A 25,450-nucleotide genomic window follows, 5' to 3' on the forward strand; every position below is an offset into this window, starting at 1 on the left:
CAATAACCACTGGCAGTTCGGGATCAATTGTTAATTTCGCGCCAAAATCGTTGAGCCAATTTGTTATTAACGTAAACTGTATTGGTTTGAGCAGCTGAAACTGAGAAATACGAGGCATTTCGTTATTTAATTTGTTTTTGGGATATTTAAAAACGTTTTTTGCAGCCGGAAAATAAAAATTCTCTTGTGTTCATTGGTTTCTCAGAACTCGCATCTAAGTGAGAGCAGACATATGGATTTCGCGCGTTCACTTCATTCAGTCCTTTCCAACCTTTAAAGAGTATTTTTTGTTGTGAAGAAATACAATGAATTTGAAGGCGATTGGCTGTTTTTTTTTGACGGCACTTTGACGCATTATGATCAATAATTGATCAGGTACAAATTAAACACTTCCTCATAAAAATGTCGGTTTTAACCATAAATTCAGAAAAGAAAAGTGCGCTCTTTATCCCGTTGGAATCCTTCAAAATTCCGCGAATTAATTAATTAAAAGAGTAGTTTTCAGGGATTAATTGAAGCCAAAGAGTGAGTTACGATATTCGCGAAATTTTGAGTTGCGCGCGTTCCCGCGGGACCGTAGCAACGTGACGAAGACAATGGGTAAACATGGTAACTGCGAGTCCCGGATGAAAATTAAGAAAAGTGTCTTGCAAGAGAGCCAAGGAATACACAACTTGCTGTATTTCTTGGCTTTTCACCCCTATAACTAATCATTTAACCCTCCAGGCTTCAGTCCGAGGTGTAAGAAATGTCTGAAATATGGTGATCAAGAGCTGTTTGCTCAGTTGCCTGCATTGCGGTTAAACAAAGTAAGAGAATTGAATTTGATTAAACTTCGCGATAACATCTTCGATCCTCAAGTGAGCTAGCAACCCTCAAGATGCAGCGTGTGAAGGCAAGTATAAATGACAGATTGCACTGCAGAGTAGCCATTTTAAATTTCTGAGTTGTGTTCAAGTGTTGTCTGAGTGTTTTTATGACTTTAATTTCAGTACGCCGACAACGGAGTGTTCAGTTGTTCGCAGACCCGTGGCTTGCCTGGTTTACCACCGCTCCCGCCATCTCACGAGACACCTTCTGAATTATACCAGGTTAGTTTTATTTAATGCAGCTGCCGCGATAACTAATGAACTGATTGTTATTGTTTTGAGCAAGTTATCCGAGTGTAATTAGTTGCCGCGAAGCAGTTGCTTTCATCGTCAAACTATCATTGTCTCGTTCCGAAATCCCAGTGGTTGTGAAAAATAACATTGATGCGCGCAGTGCAAAATAATTAGTTTAGGACATAGTCATTCATAATTTATCTATCTCAGAAAGCCGCGATCTCTTTTCTTACCGTTGCCATGCAAGCTCTAAAATATATTAGTGAGAAGAAAAATGAAAAGATAAGAAAAGAGTTGTTTTTAGTAAATCAACGGATACGAGAACAGGTAAGCTTATGTATCAGTCGACCGTAAAATCCCTCATTAGCTGAAAATCGTCTTGTCGATATTATAACCAGTTTTGTTTGTTTATACTTCTTGCGATTGTTTATTTAACCGAAATTCATAAAACAGAGAATTTCAAAAGTCATTTTGTCGTGTTGAAACGGAAAAGACTCGAAGAGACGTAAGTAAAATGGCCATGCTTAAGAGTTAAGCGCGAAAAAGTTAATTCCATATACCTACTTGGAGGTTTTAAAGAGATCATCGGTAGAATAGTTCCGGCTTCAAAGATGGGTAGCAATTAATTGATTTTTGCTCTGATTTAGAAAAAAAAAGAGGAAATTAATTTTAGAGCTTTAATGCTTGGAAAGGAAAATGAAAATGAAATTGGCTAGAAAGAAATTCAAACTAAAAATAAAGATTAACCACAACAGAGATAGTTTACAATTGTCAAACTGTGCCATTCTAATGCTGTTGTCTTTGTAATGGTGACAAGTTTATGAGAAAAATATTGTAACTGTTATCTGTTGATTAGAGTTATTAGCTAAGAATTTGTCCAACGTATCAGAAAATAGTAAGTGAAATAAATGACTTCAGGTTTTGAAGAGTTCAGGATAGAAACAAATGTCAGCACTTATTACTTTAAAATGTTAATGGGAGCTTAGAGTCACTTGCCTGTAGTAGATCCAGGATGAATCCCCTTGTCCCCCCAAATTTTCTTTTTACGATAACTGCAGAAGTTCTCACACGATCATTGGCTAATTTCATTGTCAATAAGCAGACAGACACATGAAATTATAATTTATGCAATGCGGCAACAAGTGAGAGCAGACAATTTGACAATTATTTGTTATGGTAAAAAACAAATTGACGTCAGTTTTTCATGCGTCTGTCCTGTTATTGACAATGTTATGACAAAATTCATGATCAATAACAGGACAGACGCATGAAAAACTGATGTCAAGTTGTTAATTTGATGAAAAAGGTAGTTATATACCCTGGAGGGGGTACTCCCAGAAAAACTGGGTAGGGGTGTGCAGCCCACTTCCCAAAGCCCTTATCCTATTTATGACCAAAATCTGCAATTTTCCTCTACCCTATTTATGACCTGACCAAACATTCAGCATCCTATTTACATGTATGACTGTTGTGGCTGGTACAGTTGCCCTAAAAATTTATGAAGGGCTTTTGGTGATGGTCTTATTGGTAATGATGAAAAAGTAGCTTCTAAAAAACATACCCAATTTGAGACGAGAGTGAAAAACCATACCCTATTTGAGACCAAAATTGATACCCTGTTTATGACCAAAGCGGCTGAAAAACCATACCCTCTTTAGAGCTGCACATACCTATATAGCCCATATAAGGGAGTACCCCCCCCCCCCCGGGTTATATAATCACCTAAGCGAAACTGTATTGATTAGCTAAACAAGTACATAGAAACAAGTAAGGAGAATTTGTCAGGTGATACTGACTGTAGGGTAAGATGTTAGCTGATTATGAGATTTTTCCTTGCACATGCAAAATAGCAAACTTTTGTGAGGAAAATGTAGGAAAATATAATGATAATAGATTTGAGATTTTGCAGTTGGTTTACTATTTGTTTATTCACTGGAGTTCAAAAATACAATTTCACTTTGTGCTGGGTACTTATTATTAATAATGTGCTTCCAAAGGTTTTGTCACATACATTTGCTACCATCAATAATGTAAGCAATTCAAATTGAAAAGTTCCTGAATTTTGTTTTGTAAGGGATGTAAAAACAAGTAGTTCTACTGACACCAATTAGTATTGCTGATTAGTTTTCACTTGAATCGCTACACATTAGGGTTCCATTCAAAGAGCGAGGTTAATAATTTTTCTCTTTTCTCATAGATTGTGTTGCGTCATAGTGAACACCCACCTATAATGAAGGACCCTTCCTGGACACGAGCTGCGCCTTTCAAAGAGACAGCTCATGCCAGGACACCAAGTGAATCCATTGCTAATAACTACACACCATCAGCTAACAGCTTAAAAATAAGGAATCTGGCAAAACTACAAACTCCAATCAGACCACCCTCGAGAGTGCCAACTCAGCAAGCTTGTATCCTTGCTTTGAATATGGGAAGATTGTTACTTTTGCATTGGAATAAAACGGATGAGCTAGATTTCCATCTCCTGCCTAGCAGTTAAGAAAAGGAATGGGTTACAAAATAGCGTTTTTTAAAATTTATTCTAGTGGAGGGGTGGTGGCGGCCTCATGGTTAGTGCACTCAACTCAGGATTGAGTGGTTCGGGTTTGAGCCCTGCCTGGTTAATGATGCGATCTACTCTTTAATATATAACTGAGCCCTGGGTGGAGAGCGGCATTTTGAGAGTAAAGTGTCTTAACACCAAGAACGTAACTCATCCAGGGCTCATACTCTGGCTGCTTGATTCTGAATCCAACATTAGGTTTGCCCACTTCCCATATTATATCCACAAGGGGAAGGTGCACTGTCTGTCTCTAATAAATATGTTTACCACTCTTGGACAAAGTTAGGGACAAATGTATTCTAGTAAGAACTTGTAAATTATTGCCACAGCCAGTCCACTGAGCTCCTTACTGCAATGGGCTGCTGTATCTCCCACATCTAGAGGCACATGTGTTATCCTTGACAGAAAATAGCAAAAGAAGCAACATCACCCAGGAGAAGGCCAGGTGCTGGTCCTCATGCAAGAAGCAAATCAGAAGGAGAAAAACCCCAGTAAGTTGCTACTTAAAGGAGCTCAGTCACAACATTTCAAGTTATTTTGGCACATGTAAAATAGGCTCTTTGCAGCTGGGGCCACGTGACCACATTTTTTCTTTTAAAAATTTCTATTATGGGCTATAACTTAAAAAATGCCAGAAATGGAAAGAGCATATTAAAAATACTAGAATGGCCAAGTTTGAGGTCCCTTGCATTAAAGAGTAAGTTTATACGACAGTTTGAATTTTCAGAAAATTTAGAGGATTTGTATGGAAATTGTTGCTGGAGGGCAAGGCCTTGCTCTCCAACAACTTTTTCCATACAAATCTTCTTATTTTTTTAAAATTCAGACTGTCATAAAATCTCATTCTTTATAGACGGGGGCCTCAAACTTGGCCATTTTGGTATTTTCAGTATGCTCTTTCCATTTCTGGCATTCTTTAAGTTATAGCCCATAATAGAAATTTTTTTAAGAAAAAATGTGGTCATGTGACCCTAGCTGCAAAGGGCCTATTACCTTTAAATCGAAGGAAACCTGAAAATAGTAGTTTAGTAAGATAAAAAGACTCCAAAAGATAATAATAAACCATAAAGCAACAAGGATGGTTAAGGATGGTTAAGGATGGAGAAGATTAACATGAATTAAAATTGATGAACTTGAAAATTTAGGCTAAACTTTTCAAGATGCGCAAACCATGACATAGCTCCTTTAAGATGTGTTTTTGGGAACAGTTTGCCTGATGAATGACTGCATGTGCTTGGTTGTTTTAACTACTTTGCTTCTGCAATGTGCAGTTCCAGAAAATATCCATACTCCCCCCACAGAAGGGATTGGAATTTCCTCGGGGGGGGGGGGGGGAGAGGGTGTCCATAAACCCCTCCCCCCAAAATTTAAAGAAATGTATGAAGCTTAATCGGATTTTCTAGAGGGAAAAAGGGGGTGTTAGAAAAAATCCCTTCTCTTGGGGAGGTATGGATATTTTCTGGAACTAAACAATGACCTTATGATAATAAGCTGTCTCTTTTATTTCTATTAGACTGCCACCCAGTCGCGCCATGACTCCTGCACAACAGTTAGATATTATAAGATCTGTTGAAGCTGTGGAAAGCATGGATGACGAAGGAGTCTCGAAACGTGATTTAGAGGTGAGCATGAAACATAAAGCCTTAAGAGTAGATGCTCTCGGCTTAAGCCTTTTACTTCAAAATTGATAAATATAAGTAGAACTGAATCCTCTATAAATGGAGACTCCTCCAAAATTTACCACTTATTTAATAACCATTATGTTTGTTTTTACAGCGTTACGAATACTACATTTCTCATGGAGTACCAGACCACTCCCTTGCAGCACAGGACCAGGAAGTAATGGACAGAATCCTGCACAAAAGAATCCCTGAAAAGCTGACACGGAATGCAGAACTTGATCCACTTATCACAAAGCTCAAGCAAGAAGTGGTTGGTGATTATGACTTCAGTGTTCGCAAGTCTATCGGTGAGTTAAAGGGACAGTGTGATATCTGCAGGAAATAAGTCAACATGTTTTCACTAATTGATGGAGTTAAAAATTTACATTTTAAAAATGTGGTAATTGTAGCAAACTTATTTGTTAAATGCGAAACAATAACAGACAGTAATGAGTCTCCAAATTGGGAACAAGTCCATCATATCCTTAATATATTACAGTACATGTACTGGTACTTCTTTAAAGTACAAAAATGTTTTTAATATAGTCTCAAATTTCAGTTTGACATCCCCGAAGTCAGGGGTTTGCATGCACTCTTTGAAGGTAGCTGTCATATGCTCAAATAGCTTTCTATCTGTTGTGCCAGTCAGACTACCTTCCTTCATCATCTGTAATGTTTAAATCAAAAGACTTCCTGCAGGAACTGGCAGATACATGTGTACAGTATAATATTTGATTGCATGGCTATCTAGGTGTTATAGTTGTATTAAATTTATACTCATCAGGAATATGTTAATGTGGTTCGCTTAAATCCTTGAAGATAGTTAAACTTAAATCAGCATGCTCAAATCTTTTGGTTCTCCCTAACTTACTCATTCATTGATTTAGCTGAAGGTTGAGACAATATTTAATTCATATCAAGTGTTTTCATTGTCTTTGCAGTTGACTACATTCTCATGGATCCATGCGAGAGACAAAGACTGCACATCAAAGAAATACCAAAAGCTTTTCCACAGAGGTATTCATTGAACTGGTGCAGCTACATGTATTAAGATAAATCTTGTATACTTTCCTCTTTGACTCGACTGAGACTGCACTGATGTTTTGAGTGTTAGCCCTTTACCAGAACCATTAGCTTGCTCTGATGAAGGGCTAACACTTGAAACATTATCTTCACCAACTCACTACTAACAGCAATTTAGTACTGAACAACAGTTTGCATTGGAATTTAGACTCGAATTTCATCTTGAAATTCATGATTCAATGAACAGACTGCAGTTTAGTCTTCCTAGCCTCAAAAGGCGCACAGGAGTGTCATTTCCTTTTATTTGAGCTACGATAAGCCTTATGTGGAAAGCTAGCTCCAGGACAGAATTGTATCAGGATTATCAGTGACAAGTCAAATCCTGTGGCTATATTTTTGCGAGCACAGGCAGATGTACTTTGACAATGACTTATTCACAATAGATTATACTTGAAAGAAGTGGCTTTAATTTCCCTTGTAGTTAAGTTCCCCCAAAAAAGTATTTAGATATTTAGCTTATTTTCGGAATCTTTCAATAACCATTTGGTGGTCTGGAATAATTATTTATAAAAATTACTTACCTTGCAAACTACACTGTAAGAACTACGGTATATTAACTTATATTCTATTTTTTTTATTTGTCAAAACTATTCAATAATATTTGTGTACAATATTTATTAGATGACTACTAGCTAAGAATTTTTACACAGATTTCAGTATCAAATATCTATATGGGGGTCGTTCCACATTCATGAGAACTAAGAAAAAGACCATCTTTAAACTAAACTATTCTAGGATTTTAAGTGCAGAGCCATGATGCATAAGGACTGCAGTTTTCAAAAAAAAGTCATGAGTAAGTGAAGATTGCATCATGCACTACCTAGGGGGGTACCCAAAGTAAGTGACTACTGAAAGACTCCAGACCTATATAGGTATAATGGATGCAATCATGTTTTAATCATGATTCAGACAACTGAGTTAAGTAATGATCAAGTGTAACATTAAGTGTTTAGTTTAACCAAAGTTCTCCATTAAAAACCAAAGTATTTTCATCAAAGAGACACCAAAAGCTTTTCCATAGAGGTATCCATTAAGCCAGTGCAACTATTAACTAAAGATAAATCTTGAATACTCTTCTCTTTGACTTGACAGAGACTGCACTGATGTTTTGAGTGTTAGCCCTTTATCAGCACCAAGCTTGCTCTGATGATGGGCTAAAACTGGAAACATCATCTTCACCAACTCACTACTAACAGCAATTTAGTACTGAACAACAGTTTGCGTTTGGAATGCTTACACTCAAACACTTGGGCTAAGTGATAAACATTATAAATTTAACTACAACAATGATAACGAGATGTGATTTGCAATTCTTGCAGGACAGTCAGGGCACCTGTTCCATGGCACAACTCTTATCGTTCAGCAAAAGAGTCATGCACAAAGAATCTTTTCATCACTAATCCAGTGATGATGAAAATTCAGAACCTCTGGTATGACAGGTGTGTGGGAGTCTTTTGTCATCTTTTATTTTTAACCATCAAGTTTGTTAAAAGGGGTAAAGAAATGCACTTTCATGTGTGTGCGGTATTTAGAGCTTGAAAAGATAACAAAAAAATAAAAAATAAAAAATAACAGTTTAAAGTTTCATGTCCCAGATAATTACAAACAAAGTCAGGTTGCCATTAAGTTTTCATTCACTTTAGCCTTAATCTTTGCTCTTGTCTTGAGCAAGTGAAAATGAATTAGTTCAGTGGCCCGTTGGGCAAGTGAAATTAGCGTCAGTAGTGTTGTGAGTCTGAATTAAAATGTCAGCTTGGTAACTGATTTATTTCCAGTCAGAAGCTACATGTATTTCAAAATGTAAGACTGAAACATTAGTTAACCATTAGTTTGAAAGCATGGATTAGTTAGGAATTCAAGCATGCTTTGTTCATATTTGTCCTCTGATTTCTATACTGACCGGCAGGTCGGCAAGTACTGTTTAAGTGAGGGCAAGTGAAAACTGAAATTTACTGGTCGACTGGGCAACTGGATTTCAAAAGCATGGATTAGTTAAGAATCCAAGCATGCCTTGTTTGTATTTGTCCTCTGATTTCTATACTGACTGGCAGGGTGGCAAGTAATATTTAAGTTAGGGCAAGTGAAAACTGAAATTTACTGGTTGACTGGGCAACTGGATTTCAATTTTTTTTTCCTGTGCTGTATATTGACAGCCCTGCAACTACATGTAAACTTACCCATGGTTTGTCATAAATCCAGTAATCATGAATTTTACCACCTGTGCAGATTATATTATCACTAGCAAATATTGCTATGATTATCCATGTAATACCATTAATTGTCACTAGTAATTGCTTGATTACTTTCTTCAGATTTTCAGAGATTAGGTTTGTTGATGGTGACAAGCTGTTTGCATCAGGTCTGCCTGTCACTCCTGCAGAGTTTGAATCTCTTGTCAAACAACAGTGCACAAAGACAAGAGAATTCCTCAAAAGAACGTAAGTGTGGAGAATATTCATTTGGTTATAATTTTCTCTGTAGCTATTTTTAATATTAGCCAGGGTATTCATTTCTGGTGACAAATTTTTCAAATCAAATTTTAAAACAAGAACAAATGAAAACCCACAACATATTCTGATGTTTTTACACTGAGTAAAATAGCTAAAACGTAGTTTCATAAGATTTAGGTAGTAAACTCAAGCAGATGTTCATTCACATAATAATATTGTGTAATATTTATATTCACAAACTCTTGATCTTTGCCTTTGAACCAAATCACTGATTGCTAGCTTCAGTGTAACCACAAAAAGATATTGGGACTTGTTTCAAGTCATATTGACTGTCATCAGTACATAGTTCAGATCTGGCAACTTTTGAAGTAAAATGGCTAATCAATGCAAATCTTGAATTTAGTTTCTTGCTTTGAGCACAGTTAATATATACCAGTCATTGCAATACTTTCAAAACAGCTATTATTCCTTCAAATAACTTACAGGTAAAATCACTTATTATCTCAGTAGTACCTTCCATTTTATACCTTTTTCTCCTTAGGACATCATACTTTCAGTAAGCCTAATGAATATCAATGTTGATTTTTTCTTCTGGTTTAGGTGGATTCCTGCATGTGCTCAAATCCTTATTGACGAACGTCAAGAGTGGATGCACTTGGTACCTAGCTCAGAGAGTGATTCTACAGCTCTTGTGCAGCAGTTCTTTGCTTGTCTTGCAGCACTCATGTCAACACAGCTTCGTAGTCTTGTAATCAGCTCCCTTGCAGACTTTGTCAGCTTTTTAAGTTTGTACAAGGTAATAACACTCATCCAAAGATTGTCTTCAACACTTGATATTACTACTAGACAAGCTTGTGAAATAGCTCTTCTTTGAAAAGAGAATGAAATCAAAACAAAACAAGCAACAAAGTAAGAGAAAGTATAAAAAACACCCCAAACAAACAGAAACAAGTTAACAGATTGAGCTTGTCTCCTGATATCAAATAGCTTTATGGAGACATCCGCAGTCTATATGCAATATCAATAATACTTTCTTTTGGCCATATTGAATAAAAGCACCTCCACTGATCAATTTATCATTCCAAAGTTAGTAAATATGGTAAGTTTCATGCAAATCTGTTACAAACTCATGGAAACATGGGGTCCCAAACTTAGGGGCCCATATTTTCATGAGTCTGTGACAGATTCGTATAAAACTTTGCATAATTAACTAAACTCTGCATTAAAAATCAAGTGGGGAGGCTGATATTTTGATTGAATGAAAAACAGGAAGAGTGTGACATCATTGAAGTGGTCAATTATATATGTTATAGTTATATATGATTATAAGAGGTTAGATGTTGATTACTAGTTCTTACTTTAGGATGGGAATGATTTTGGTGAGAATTACTCAGACCTTCGATATGTGATGACTGAGGTAAGTTAAGTTTTTCTTACAATCTTCCTCTGGACATCTTTTGTTAGCTAGAAGCTCATTTTCCAAAAATGTTTTGATAATTGCTCAAAGCATACATTTAAAGAAATATGTTTCTATACCCATTAGACAATTTTCATCATACATTTTTAAAAAAGTAGCAATTTTTTTTCTAAACTAATTGTAAAGAAACAATTATGGTGATAGTCATATTACGCTCGGTAGAACCACAGTGAGAAGGACACCAGGAAAGTGAGCTAATGCATAGTTATGTAGGACCTCACTACAATATTGGTATATAATTATCATTTAAATGTTTTTGGAAATTAGGTTACAATTATTTCAAACATGTTTCAGACATAAGTATTTTGGAATATGAGCGTTAAGTTACTAAATGTAACGTTATTTTCATTATAAAAATGTGCGACTGGGTGATAGCTGCATGTACAGTATTTAGTTTTGTGAAATATTTTTCAAACTTTTGGACTTGTTTATTTTCCTCAAATATGAATTTTTCCAAATATGATTTTGATGACTATTAGACTAAAAGATCACTGAAATGCATTTTTACATGTACCTTCATGAATGATAACTAATTTGTGATGGATTATATTTAAAAAGTGGCTTAAATTTTCATTGTAGTTAAGTCCCCCCCAAATTTTTATTTTATAAGGTTATTTTCTGAATCTTTCAAAAAACCGTTTGGTGCTCTTGAATATTTATTTATAAAAATTACTCACTTTGCAAACTACATTGTCAGGAACTACAGTATGTTAACTTATATTCTATTTTTTTTTATTTGTCAAAACTATTTAATGCTATTTGTGTACAATATTTAGATAGCTATTAGCTAAGAATTTTTACACAGATTTCAGTATCAACTATCTATATGGTCACTTTGGGAATGTTGTTTGAAGACTATTTTTTCTTCAAATAATTATTATTTCAACAACTAATGTTAGTTTCCTCATACATAATTTTTGAAAGCCAAATGAGTTATTTTTCAAAATATTTTAGATATCTAATAGTTAAGAAATTTTTGATAAAATAATTATGTAATAATGTTCCTATGACTTAAGTAGAACCGCTGTGAGAAAAATATTAGGAAAGTGAGCTAATCCGTTGTAGCCATCACAATGTTAGTACATAAATATATATCATTTAAATGTTTTGGAAAAATTAGGCTACAGTTGTTTCAGAAATGTTCAGACATGTATTTTGGAATATGAGCCTACAGTTATGGAATGTCATGTTTTGCTTCATTTGAAAAATATGTGTGAAAGCTTAATTTACTTTTTTTAATTTTTTGAAATATTTTTTTCAAAAACTTTTAGACTAGTTTAATATTTTCCTCAAATATGAATTCCAAATATGATTTTGATGACTATTAGACTAATAGATCACTGGAATGCATATATAACTTTATGACAACTAAATTTGTGATAGATTATTCATATTAAAAAAGTGGCTTTAATTTTCCGTGTAGTTTAGTTCCCCAAAAAGTATTTACTTAGCTTATTTTCTGAATCTTTCAAAAACCATTTGGTTTTCTGGAATATTTATTGATAAAAATTACTTACCTGTCAAACTTCTTTGTTAGGAACTACAGTATGCTCTAAATTTTTTATTTTTCAAAACTATTTAATGATATTCATGTACAATATTTAGATAGCTACCAGCTAAGAATTTTAGTTAACACACATTTCAGTCTCAGCTATCTAAAAGCATATGCTCACTTTAGGAATATTGTTTGAAGAACTATTTTTTCTTCAAATACTATTTCAACAACTAGTGTTTGCCAAAGGGTTGTAAATAATTCTGAAATATTTTTCGAAAAGTAAACTTTTGTGTTGTCTTGAAAATGAGCATTTAGTTGTCAAAAGGGCATTTGAGGAAGATGAACTTTCAAGGTTTGTAAAAAAAAGGTGCTGCAATGGAGGTATTAGAAAAATCTTAAAATCTTAAAATATTATCTGAAACATGTTGGAGTTATTTTTGCCATCTATTCTGACAGTTAGAAATGACAAAATAATAAGGTTTGAAAGACAATGTAATAGTCACCATACTTGTATCATGTTTTCCAAAGGATGAATATTAGCTATTAAAGAAGTATAAAGAAAATAAGAAAATTCTTATTTAATGAATTTCTTGGGTAATAAGGTGAAATTTGCCTTTTATATTGTTTTTTGTAAGGTAGTAGTAAGTTAGAAACTAAATATTTGCTTTATAACCCCAAACATTTTTTTTAAAAAACTGTTACCTTATTTTCTGTGGCATGTTTTAGTAACTATTGCCTCAATTTTGATAATGTTTTGCCGCTACCTTATCCCAAATGTAGCTTCAACAACTACAGTGTATATTATGTAATTTTTCATAATAGTAATAGCAGGGTGCTACTATCTTATTTCCTAAAATATTTTAATAACTGGTCGCTTATTTCCAAATATTTTATATTTACTTTAAGCCGATCTCATTTTAACATTTAGCCATTATTGTATTGCATATTTTCTGAAGTCAGAACTTTTTTCAATAACTGCTAGGTTGTTTTTTTGATACTTATTCATTTATTTCAGATTTTTTTGTGACAACTTTAACCTTTTAAGCAATAACAACAGATTATTCAATTTTTTTTTTACTGAAATGTTCATTCACTAACATTTTCCATATTTTTAGGACAATGATTTGGAAAGTTATTGAACAGAAATATTTTGCAATAACTGTTTTTGAATATTTATTTCATAAGTTTGTTCAATACCAGGTGGCATGTTTTTCTGCGTAATTTTTGAAAGTGTTTTATCAAGGCTTGTTACTTTTTAATTTTTTTAAACAATGGTTGTCTTATTTTTGAAAATATGAGGAAAGCGCTGGCCACTGGGCTTGAACCTAGTAAATACAGTTAGCTTAGTTGGCCATTGTTTCTCAATAACTATTTTTGAATATTTGTTTCATAAGTTTGTTCAATACTAGTTGGCTTGTTTTCTGGAAAATTGTTTCAAACAGGATGCTTACATTATTATATCATTGTATTTATCACAAATATTCTTGTTCAATTAATTGCTTATTTTCTCTGACTAATATTTTCTTCTCCAATGTTATGTTAACAAAAAGAACAACAAATGACTTAAGTTATTGAAGTAGATTTGTCTGGCTCTTAGATTATTTTTTCATAGGAGCTAAATGTAAGGTCAATATTGATATTTCAAAGATTATTAGTTTATTTACTGAAAATATTTTAAAAACATGTTGTCAATTAGAGCAAGTATAGAAAAATGCTATTAACAATGATAATTTATTTTCCTAAAATTTTATGGTATAGCTAGAACTATTGTATATAATTTTATGAAATGCCTTTCAATACCAGTAACATCAATTGACCCTTCTGGAAGCAACCATCTGTTTTGTGGTTTAAATTTTTGTTTACTCTGAAAAGTTATAAGCCAGTTTCTTCCTCTGTTGTTTCAGATAATACTGGCTCTTTCACAAAAATATCAATATGAAACTGTTTTAATTTTTTTCCAGTTAACATAAATCCAATCTGCATAGAAGCCTAAACATGTGAACCTGGTATTGAGAGTCAAGTATGGCTGCTTATGAAAGGTTGTCACTTAGGGGAGATTTTGAAATTCTAAAGATCAGATCACTTGGTGTTGTGATGAATTGTGGCTTTGACAAGTTTATTTGTTTATCAGATTATGGTTGTGCAGCTGAAGGTTGAGAGTGGGAAGCTGACATTTGATCCTCCATTCAGAGAACTACGAGATATCTTGCTGAGATTGTTGACAGATATTGTTCAAAATGCAGAGGATCTACCAAGGGTATGTCTGCCATTTCCAGTACTAGCATGATGTAGTGATATCATGTATGCCATCAGATTTGTAAATACATTTGTACGTGGCCATGTTTGTAAATAGCCAACTGGTCTGCCTCCTACCAGTTGGGATTTTCAGCCATATGTCCATTATTTGTTTCATCATTTGTTTCCATTGGACCTAAAAAGCCCCATTGGGGGAGTGGTCAATCAAGATATTTATATATTTATATATTTTATTATCCCTATCATGGATATACAGAGCTACCACTTAGACATGACAACAAATTAGACAAATAATATTATTTTGTTTCCACTATTTAGCACCACTTCAGATCTTAAGCCTTCCAAAAAGTATATATATTCTTTACTGTGACAAAACCTGTAGTGGGGCAGTTTGATATATATAGATATACTTCAGTAAATAAAGGTTAATACCTGAGATCACAGTTTTAATTGATATGACATCACATTATACATGTAGTGCTGCAGAAGCAAGTACTAACAAAGAAACAATTTACATATTTCATTCTTTACTTAGGTTGAAATTGAGTTGTTTCCTGATATGAAAGACAAGAGGTTGTTCCTACGCTCAGTACATGTTGACGAAGCCCTAGTTCAGGACTACATGGATCAGGCAGTGGATGTTTTTAAACTCAACACTGTGGGCCCTCAAAAGTATGCATAATTATAATTTATTATTATGATATTGGCAAATTATCCCAGGAGCTATTTCTATAAACAGTGCATGGGACAGATGCAGAGTAGAAAGAGCTCAGGCCCATGCCGTCATCAGTTATGCATTGCAATTTTGAACAAGAGTCAAAATTCTTACTTATCCTCCTCCATTTATAAAGGAATGTTGAAAAGTTGCTACATGTGTATGCTACATCGCATTTTTTAAGAGTGTAGAGTAAAGGAAAAGGAGATTTAATATGACATTCTGTGGGGTAAAGATACAGGGTAGTGGTGTAGTGGTTCACATTATAAAATGATATAATATTTGCAAATAAGAGATGTCTTTTATTTTTATTGTGTTTATTTTTATTATCTTCACAATCACATGTTTGCAATAAGGACATTTAATTAACTATGTAATTGATATTGATTTAAAAAAAGACTGACTTAAATAATGGTTAGTTCACAAAGCTCTTGTTCAATTACAAGTAACTTTTTTTTAACAATCACATGTTTACAACTGAGTGATGATTGCACAAATACAACTCATGCTTCTTATCACATCATTGATCGATCTTTACTTTTGTCAAAGATATCTGAACACTTACAAGAAATATCAGGATTTGCTGAACAACAAGGCAGACACAGAAATCAACACTTTCATTCAAGATGAGCCTGTCTTGTTAGCATTGTCCAAGGTATTAAGATAATAACTTTAGAGCATCAGTAAATACCCAGATTTAAATAGAATTAGCCATATTGTCCATTATCTAAATTGAATGTAGTGTGAATGCATGCCTAAATCTAGTGTGGATATGCATGTGTGAATGTAGTAGTGTGAATGTGTGAAAAGGACAAATATCACGAGAAGCGAGTACAGTTTACTTTGTTTGGGCAGTTGTCTCTTGTTTTGTTGTTTAACAAATACAACTAAAATATTACAGTTGTGGCTTTGCACTTGAGCATCACCTGTCCTCCTTATTCTGTAGGCTGGGAAAGGTGTTTTAATTTCTCAATTCGTTTTTCCATCCATGTGTGAAAATGCGTGTGACTGCATTGTTGTGTAACTCCCATTAAATCCAAAGTGGTTGCAATGCTTTTAGTTAGTCCATCTTACAGATGTTTGGGTTATTCTCTGTACTACTTTGACTTGTCTCAGTTTCTCCTATCACTCGGTTAACGGAACAGATTTAAATTTAAAATATTTTCTTTTTTTGCAGAAAATCGATTCTTATCAAAACCTCTCCAAAGAGATTGCTTCACTACACATCACTGTTCCTCTGAATATGCTTTGCTTGAATTGTGATGTTGTCAACCAGGAGCTGTCTGCTCGTGCTGCACGTCTGGCTGACAGAATGATACAATATGTAGTGGATCAGAACAGGGACAAGAACAGAGGGTATGCTTGAGTGCTAGAAAAACTATAATGGCCTATTTCCTCTATGAGATGCACCTAGAGGGAATCCTGGTAGTTGCATTCATCAAAACAAATATCCAGTCTCAGATGACGAATACAACTACCATGATTCCCTGAAGGTAGATCTCATAGAGGAAATTGGCCATTTCTCATTACAAGCACCATACATGTTCAAAAATTCAACAACCTTAGTGTCGTGTACATGCTTCTGAATGTGGGTTTGAGAGTATAACCTTAATTACTGGGATTTATTCAAGACAAGATGAGTTTTGAGGAATCATTTAACTTAACAACATAGCTCACCAGGTCACAAAATACTCTAATGACTTATCTTTGCACACTGTGCTGTTACAAAATTAAGACCATGCTTGAGATGAATTCACACACAGTTTGAAAAAGTTCATTCAAACTTTGGCATAATCTTGAATTGTGCTAGAAAATGTTTATATGTTATGCCCATTCCGGTGTTTAAATCATTACTATTGGAAATAAAGGTTACAAACAACAATAATCATTAGTTTCTTTTTCTCCCTCAGACTGTGCAAATCCTACGATGAGATATCAGACAAGGTGCAAGAGATGCCAGATAACACAAGTGACTTGGTAGCACTGACACAGTTCTTAGAGAATGCCAGTTCAGTCACTGTCGTCAATTTGCAGACTGCTGTTGATGAGGCTGGAGAGCGGCTTCTGTTCTTACTTGATTATGCTACTCTTCCATGTATGTGAGATATTATAGCCCATATATTTATCCCCTGGCATTGAGCAATTTTACATTTATCATGATAACTTATTCCTAACAATTTTGAAGTTGTGGTGACAAGAATGACAGACCTCTTTGTGTCACATTAAATGTCTTAGGTTGACACAAAATTCTCTCAGTCCAAATTAAAGAAAATCTGTCAACTTCAGTAAAGAAAGCTTTGAAGTTCATCTTTAAAATAATGCGAGTATTGAGGGTTGTTTTTAGTTCCCATTGATCTTTCATTTTGCATTAATATTTGGTGTTTCTTTGAAGAAAGTGGAATACTTTATTCCGTTATCACACACTGTCTAAATGCAATTTGTTAGCCATTTAAATGCTCAAAGAAAAATACACTGTCTAAATGCAATTTGTTAGCCTTTTAAATGCTCAAAGAAAAATAACAGACGGCAAAAAAATAAACGTCTGGTGAAAGACTAACTTAGGAAAACGGGAGGTAGATTGCGTCACATACTGTGAAACACTAAATACAGCTCTCTTCAAGCTCCCCTTCAGTATATTTTTCTTGCCTTGTAAGTCTACAAGAAATTTTCCGAGGTTTTTAAATTTTAACCATACTTTAGGGCTTTCTGAAGCCACTGTTTTTACTTTTAATTACCTTTTAATGAGTGCATTTTCAAAACGGCTTTAACATGTTTATGTCAGATGAAGACCTGAAGTTGAACAGCACTGTGTTTCATTGGCCTGAGCACATTCAGAAAATCTTTGAACTCAGCAAAAACCGGATTGGACACAGGAAGGACTTGGCTATGGACGAGGTTAAGAGAAAGTAAGTGATACTCTATAATGTGGCCCGTTTCTGATTAATTGAATGCAATGTTCCAATTTCAAGGTGACTCTGGTTACATTCCATACAACTGTCTTGTAAAGTAGCTAAATTGTTCAATGTGAGATGCTGGCATCAATTCGAAATACATGTAGTCACGTCACAGGACTATTTTTGCTAAGTGCAAATAAACGGTTTCACCTAACAGTTGTGTAGTATGGCAATCGAAAGTTGTTAGTAACAGTGGTTTGTGAAATTTGTTGTCAGTTTATTATTTGAAAATGTATATTTGGAATGCTCCTTTATGATCCATTATGAGGCATTATTTCTTTGCATTCTGTTTCTAACAAAGATGATCCTCAAGCACCTTCATAATATTTAACAAGTTCTTTGCAAAACAGTGAGCACTCCTCAGCATTTTGTTTTTGTCTTTTTATCTTGAAGCTGTTTAAAATGTTGTTATTGACATATCTTTCATTCTCATTTTACAAACGTAATGTAGATAAATAAGCAGGGTTCTAATATTTGAAGTGGGTCTTCTAGATGAGCTTTCTTGCTGTTAAGGGAACTTTGTCATAAAGGGATATGTTTTAATTCCAAAGCAATATCAATTTTTTGTGCAGGGTCAAGGCTTTTGAAGATAAACTTAATGGATACAACAAAGAAGTTGAAGCCTTCAGGAAGAAGGAGGTAACTACTAACTGACGTTTTTAGGCAGACGTTGGATCAGCTGATAATATAAACTAACCCTTTGTCGTTTTTCTGTTATAATTCGTTTAAAATGTAAACTTGGGTTACCTCTTAACTTCAGATTATGGCAGCTGATGAAATGAAAAAGAACGTCGAGAAGCTTGATGAACTTGAGGATGCACTAAAGAGAGCACAGGAGGAGCTCATCGTATGTTCTATTTATTTTTACTCTCTGGGATGTGTCCTACATTATTTAAGTTCATTCCACGTTTTAGCGTATTACTACTGACAAATATCTGCATATTCCTGTCTCACTGCAGATATTTTTTTCAGTAAATAAGCTATATGCTATATCAACTTACAATACGTCTAGAGATGCTCAAGTTGCCTTAAATTTCTGGCAAACTTTAAAACATCAAAGAGGCAACAATAAACCCAGAAGGAAGGAGGCTGTTTAGAATCAGTTACCACTGGCGACAATGAACTTGAAAACTTTGGGCAACATTTTTCAACATGTGCCCTCCATGACATACCTCGTATTTATCTGATGAGACCCTATTGGGGGTTTCGGGATAAGGGATATTTGAGTAAAAAATTAACAGGATACAGGATATTTGGGGAAAAATTAAGGAATATGGGAGATTTGGATCAGATGAAACGGATATCGAGTAGCCTGAAATGTCATCCAGCTAGATATAGCGTGGAAAAATCGTTAATTGTTGCAACTGCAAAAAACGGAATGCGGAATATTTAGGCAAAACATTAATGGGATGTGGGATGCTCAGCCCCTCCATGATGGGGTCTCTGATATTACTTGGATATTTTGTTGAGAGTGTTCAACAGACTTGGCCTGATATACGTTAAATGTTTGTATATTTGATAAATTAGTAATACAACGTATCTGGTGTTACAGCAAGTAAATACTGAAGAAGAATTGTTGGAGTTTGAGGCGACACAGTTCCCGATACTTCAAACGATGATTGCGTACAAAGAGCCTTACGATAAGTTGTGGAGAACAGCGTTATCTTTCCACAACAAAAATGAAGCTTGGCTTAATGGTAAGATTCAGTATTTTACTTCGTCGTAAAATTCCGATAAATGAAGTGTTGAAAAAAAACAAAACAAAACAACAACGAGGCAAGTTGTTTAGAAGTAATAGATATTGCAGGTGGCAGTTCTTAGCACATAGTTGATAACTGAAATATTTTCCTTTCAATTCGTGAGTTATTCCAATTCCTGCTATTGAATTATCATAGCGATATGCAAACAATGCTTGCAATGTTTGCAAAAGGCTTGATATAAACAAGAATGGGGATAAATGGTGTACAGTCATTACGTTTAAAATTTAAGAGGTTTTTCAATGTCACAAAATTTACCTTTGACACACACACTGTGAACGCATAAACTGTTTTTCTCTTTCCTGCTTTAAAAGGTCCATTTACTGACATTAACTCAGAAGAAGTCGAAGAAGAAATTGGCAGCATGTACAGAACAGTGTTGAAACTGACCAAAACATTCAGTGATGCTCCAGGACCCCGCAGAGTGGCTGACAGCGTCAAGAGCAAGGTTGACAAGTTCAAAGTTCACATTCCGCTGTTGCAAATTATTTGCAATCCTGGATTAAGAGAACGGCATTGGGAACAGGTATCTGTAAAAGACAATGTTTTGTTAGTTTGATTATATTTCATGAAAATGTTAGTACCTAAACTGTCTAGAATAGGAGTAATATTCACCTTTTATGGTTTCTCATGAGATGTTTGGATATTTATTACAGATGAGTGAGGTTGTTGGATTTGACATCAAACCTGAACCGTCAACATCCCTCTGCAACATGCTGGAATACAATCTTCACAAGTTCACAGAAAAGTAAGGATTTTTCCTTTTTATGTAGAAGTATGAAAATATTGTACTTCCCCGTTAGGGTACAGTGTTTTTCTTCTACGTTTCGTAATTTTTTTAAAGAGCTCTCCTCCAAGTGTTCCTGTGTGCAATTTGTACATGTTGCCATTCTACCAAATCCTAGAACATTTGAAACTTGTTGCTCTTAATTTTCATTTGTTTCCTTGTAGACTTGATGAGATAAGTGGTGCTGCCAGTAAAGAGTTTGGTTTGGAGAAAGCCATGGAGAAGATGAAGGTTGAATGGAAGGACATGTACTTTGAATTCACACCGTACAGAGACTCAGTAAGTGGGCATAGAACAGTTTATGAAGATGGACACAATTACGAACAGAACTTTGCAAGTCTTTGTAACTCCCCTTCCTCTATCGTTTCATCTTTCCATTCCTATTTCTATTTTCTGTATGATTTCTACAATTTGTAGGACGTATTCACTTGGTTGACTAAATCATGTGTTGTACTTTATTCAACAGGGCGTGTCTATCCTGTCAGCTGTGGACGATATCCAATTGTTGCTTGATGATCACATTGTCAAAGCACAAACGATGAGTGGTTCTCCATTCATAAAACCGTTTGAGGCAGACATCAAGGTTTGCTAAATTAAAGTCTTTGCTGGACATCTGATGTCTACACAGTATATATACTAGGTATTAACAATAAATGAAGTAGACAAAGGAAGAACCTACAAGGACAACCTAAGGAAGGTTGCAAGGAAACCAGCAATCATGGAAAAGAAGTTAGCTACATGTCAGTGTAGCCAGGATTGAGACAGGGTTGCAGAGATTGAACATTATCAATTTTTTAAGTGAACATACAAAAGATCATATATGTACACAACAAGGAAATGTCTAAGTTTTGTGCTTCGGAAACAACGTTCTCAAATTCATTAATAATTCATCAAGTTTAAACAAAGGAAATCATGACCGTGACGGTGTTTGGATATCCGATCTTAATTAGCATAGATTTTTACAATTTTATTTCTCCATTTTCTTCTTTGTTTTAGTTTCGATTGAGAAGATGTATCAAACCCTCAAGACAGTCTTTGACCACATTTCCAAACACCTCGAACTTCATCAGAAATACTCTGCTGCGCGTCGTATTTTCAACTCTATTCTCGGTGTTTGGAAATGTGGTCAAACACGGTCTTTCGTGTTTGATATATTACTTCTATGTCTTCAAAATCAAACCTGAAGTCTGTCTTTATAACAACTGACAATTGCCGGGCCTATAATGACATAATAACCATCCTTTCCATTTATGCCAAATTATGTCCAAGGGACACTTTTCTTCCACATGTTACGTAATTTATATTATTGCATTTTTGCCAAGGCGTTTACTTCTTCCCTAAACACTATACGCTTTTTGATTTCTGGCAGGAATGGTGTGAAAGGCTAATTGAAATGCAGGATATCATTGACGCTTGGCTCAAGGTTTGTGGTTTGGAATGAAAGTGCCAGAATCCAGTTCAATTAAATAGTTTAACGTTTTTAGTATGTGATAGATTGGAATGTGGGGTTCGCTCGATTTCAGAATGAGCCTGAAATATCTGAAAGTGAAAATTTTGGCCAGGCTTTTATGGCTGTTTGATTAAACATGATGTAACTAGTACCAAGCAATTGTTAGGACAAGTAGATAAAATGCTGGTGTAAGTGAAATGAGCTATTTTCCCATCCACGGAAAATAGCAATAATTGCAGTCACTTCACGCTACAGAGACCACCATTTGTTAGTGCCATAAATGAACCAGTAAATATAAGGTTCCCACGGGCCTGAAACACTAACCTCCTTGAAAAACTACTAGGTCTTTCAAAACTCTTTGAAAATGATTTTCTCCTTGAAAACTCCTTGAAATTCAAATTGAATAAGCAGTGCTTGAAATTTATTGCAAAGCCCTGGAATGCCCGAGGATACCGCAAAATAAGTTCATTTTGACATCAAAAGATTAAAAAGACTGCGTTAACATCTAACATCGGTTGAGAAATGTATTTACAGTCTTGAAAACGGCGAAGCGTTTAATAGCAGGACAGTGTTTCTTATTCAGAGTAATTTTAATTAACTGCGGTTAAGTCTATTCCAGTCTGTTTCTATTAATAGAAATAGACTGAAATAGAATTAAACTAAGGTCCTGCACCCTTGATACCTAATGCATGCTACATGTAGTGGCTTGTAAAGGGAGATAACCTGTCCAGACAATCCAGGCAGGATCATCTCTCTGTACGGTCAAGAAGAAAATAGGAAGAGAAACGTGTCTATTTGTTTATTGCAGTGTCAGGCAACATGGTTATACCTGGAGCCAATTTTCAGTTCTGAGGATATCATGGCACAGATGCCAGAAGAGGGAAGAAAGTTTGGAATTGTGGATAGCTACTGGAAAGACATCATGACTGAAGCTGTAAGCGAATCCTTAGCTACTGTTTTTCCATACATTTCCTGCTTTTTATGGGTTGTGCCTGACGCTCGCTTCACCTTCCACTTAGAACGAGAATGAAATATAACCTAGAATGAATGTAATGATACTACCGTGTTTTGCTGTTTAGATGAAAGGCAGTTGAATGAAAGGACGTTAAAAACAGAGAGTTTGATGGATGGGGGTGACAACTCTAATAATTGACCAGTAATGTTCTGCCAAGGAATTAGACAAATTACTGGTTAATAGTTACTAGAAATGTTGCAAGATTCTCATATCCAGCTATTAGACTTACTCAGAGTTTTCTTTTCAGGTTAAAGACACACAAGTTCTCGCTGCTACTGCGCAGCCTAACATGCTGGGAAGGCTAAATGAATCAAATCAACTGCTGGAGGAAATTCAGAAGGGTCTTAATGCTTATCTCGAAAAGAAGCAACTGTTCTTTCCAAGGTAAAATTATGATTGCAGCCTGACGTCTGTGGAACAAGTAGAGAATTTTCAGAACGCTTTAAAGAGTTGTAGGTCCTCTAATAAGAATCAAATAATATCAGGTTAATGTGTTGCCATACCATTTGTCCTTCTAGTTAACTTCAGAAATAAAACTAATTGCAGCTGTAAATGATAAAATAATTTGTTATTAAGTAGCCATAAGTTTTTGTTTGAAGAAATGATGGTAAATTCGAAGTACGAGAAATTAATATTTGGCATCCTGTGACACAGGCTACCTCCGACTGGTCTGCAGGAGTTATGGATTTGATTTCAGCGGTATTCTTTTTCAGTAGCTTGTGTCACAAGTTGATTTGCGCTTTTATTCTTAATCAAATTTTTCTTCACCAATCTCTCAAGACATTTTAATAGAAGGAAGAATTAGTTTAGTGTGTATGAAGATACTTCATTTGCGTGATTTTGAAAATGCGTGTTATGTCAAAGGTTTTTCTTCTTGTCGAACGATGAGTTGCTGGAGATTTTGTCAGAAACCAAGGATCCTCTGCGAGTTCAGCCGCATTTGAAGAAGTGTTTTGAAGGAATAGCAAGACTAGAGTTCACTGAAGATCAAGAGGTTGTGGGAATGATCAGCGCAGAGAATGAAACTGTACCTTTCTCCAGTAAAATCATCCCAGCTAAAGCTAAGGTATGTCATGTTAGCACTTGACGCCTTTATTTACAGGATCAAGATAACATGAGATCAGAAACTTTATTTAAGTGTCAAGTTATTTAGCCTAGCCCAAGCGGACTAGTTTGGGACACTAAGCAAGAAAGAACCTACATCACTAAAATGTTTAAGATGAATATTTACAAAAATAATTGAAATTACATTACTAAAATAATTAGAATTTGTTTTAGAAATAGATTCTTCTTCTTGAAATTATGTGGTGTTAATTAATCTTTTCTGTTGTCAAAAATGCCATGTAAAAGTTACAAATTAAAAAAGCAATGTGAAATTACATTTTACAATTACAAATAGCAAAAACTTATGGCACTACACCAAAGAATGACTCAGTGTAGTTTTGACTTGATTGGTTATACTCAGGGTAATACTGTTTTAAGGATCAGTGGTTAATTGAGCTTACCAGTTATTTGAGCTTACTGTCTCTTATTAAAGAAAGAGGGTCAAAGTTGCAATTGCCTTTCTATGAAACGTGTGTTGTATACGCTGGACACTAATTAATTGCCTTTTTGGGATTCTGCAGTGGGCATAAGTCAAGTTATTAATTACAGATTTTTGCATTGCTGGTTTATAGGGAATGGTGGAGAAGTGGCTGATTCAAGTTGAAGAAGTGATGATCAACAGTTTGAAAAAAGTCACAGAGGATGCAGTGAATGCTTATTACCAGACCCCCAGGGGCAAGTGGGTCCAGGAGTGGCCTGGGCAGGTAAAAATGCAAAAAGTCAAACAATAATCACTAGATTATTGCAACTATTTATCATACCATTGGGTGCAGCATGTGGCTAATTTAAACACCAAGTTTGTCATTTTGTTGTCACATTCACCAGTTCTCTGCAAATATGGATACAAGTGCTTTGATTTTTGTCTCTCATTGTTATTTACTCAATCCATGCACACAAACTTTTTGCATCATTCTACCTACGTTCTTCCCCAACATTACTGCTATCAATGTTGCAGAAGAATGTTGATTTTTATTGGAGGCATGTTGTAATTTCCTTCTCAACATTTTGCAACATTTGTGTTCTTTGCTAAATCAAACCACTTTGTTCCAAGGTTGTGGGGAAATTTGGTCTTGCCTCTATACCTGAATTAGTCAGGTTTCTATCTTAGTTGCTTGATGGCTCGCTAGGAAAATAATTAACTTCCCATTGCACACAATGCTGCTAATTCCAGACCTACCGTCGCTGTTGCAAAGTTTGGTGCATTTCATGCAACCATTTCAAGTTCCATATGCAGCGAGACTAAGTATTACATGTCAATAACAGATTGAACAAAATTGCAAAATTAAAACCGAGGTGGTTTTTAACAAATAGTATTTACTTTACTTAAGTAACAACGATAATCATTTTCTGCAGATCATTTTGGCTTGTAGTGGTATCTTTTGGACCTCAGAAGTGTCACAAGCGATTTTGGAGAAAGATGGTTTGAAGGTATGGTTATTCACCCCTACAGTTTTGTTTACAGATCTACATATTTTTGTTGTTTCGTGAAGTATTGCCATATCTTATGACCACACTTGTTACTTACATACATCGTAGATGTGCCAGTGGGGAAAACTTGCACACTTTGCACTTGTGTTTCGAAC

The 25,450-nt window shown here is 35.0% G+C and overlaps 1 protein-coding gene across 1 annotated transcript in view; it reads left to right on the top strand.

Moving 5' to 3' along the window:
• Positions 1-611: 611 nt before the first annotated feature.
• Positions 612-25,450, top strand: part of LOC110048553 (dynein axonemal heavy chain 3-like) — a 119,738-nt gene continuing 94,899 nt past the window's right edge. The window contains exons 1-30 of the mRNA XM_089290135.1: positions 612-895; positions 993-1,091; positions 3,301-3,511; positions 4,076-4,154; positions 5,177-5,285; positions 5,440-5,632; positions 6,266-6,341; positions 7,727-7,846; positions 8,720-8,845; positions 9,458-9,653; positions 10,221-10,274; positions 13,961-14,086; positions 14,621-14,757; positions 15,350-15,455; positions 15,978-16,156; positions 16,711-16,895; positions 17,583-17,706; positions 18,327-18,393; positions 18,515-18,601; positions 19,307-19,451; positions 19,826-20,037; positions 20,168-20,259; positions 20,463-20,577; positions 20,765-20,881; positions 21,668-21,721; positions 22,557-22,682; positions 23,011-23,147; positions 23,628-23,829; positions 24,440-24,571; positions 25,221-25,295. Coding sequence (XP_089146261.1) covers positions 881-895; positions 993-1,091; positions 3,301-3,511; positions 4,076-4,154; positions 5,177-5,285; positions 5,440-5,632; positions 6,266-6,341; positions 7,727-7,846; positions 8,720-8,845; positions 9,458-9,653; positions 10,221-10,274; positions 13,961-14,086; positions 14,621-14,757; positions 15,350-15,455; positions 15,978-16,156; positions 16,711-16,895; positions 17,583-17,706; positions 18,327-18,393; positions 18,515-18,601; positions 19,307-19,451; positions 19,826-20,037; positions 20,168-20,259; positions 20,463-20,577; positions 20,765-20,881; positions 21,668-21,721; positions 22,557-22,682; positions 23,011-23,147; positions 23,628-23,829; positions 24,440-24,571; positions 25,221-25,295 — 3,696 coding nt within the window. The 5' untranslated portion in view covers positions 612-880. The remainder of the gene's footprint in view (positions 896-992; positions 1,092-3,300; positions 3,512-4,075; positions 4,155-5,176; positions 5,286-5,439; positions 5,633-6,265; positions 6,342-7,726; positions 7,847-8,719; positions 8,846-9,457; positions 9,654-10,220; positions 10,275-13,960; positions 14,087-14,620; positions 14,758-15,349; positions 15,456-15,977; positions 16,157-16,710; positions 16,896-17,582; positions 17,707-18,326; positions 18,394-18,514; positions 18,602-19,306; positions 19,452-19,825; positions 20,038-20,167; positions 20,260-20,462; positions 20,578-20,764; positions 20,882-21,667; positions 21,722-22,556; positions 22,683-23,010; positions 23,148-23,627; positions 23,830-24,439; positions 24,572-25,220; positions 25,296-25,450) is intronic.

The sequence above is a fragment of the Orbicella faveolata genome, unplaced genomic scaffold, assembly GCF_042242905.1.
Source record: "Orbicella faveolata isolate gen_17 unplaced genomic scaffold, um_ofav_v1 contig_2, whole genome shotgun sequence".
NCBI classification, from domain to species: Eukaryota; Metazoa; Cnidaria; class Anthozoa; order Scleractinia; family Merulinidae; genus Orbicella; species Orbicella faveolata.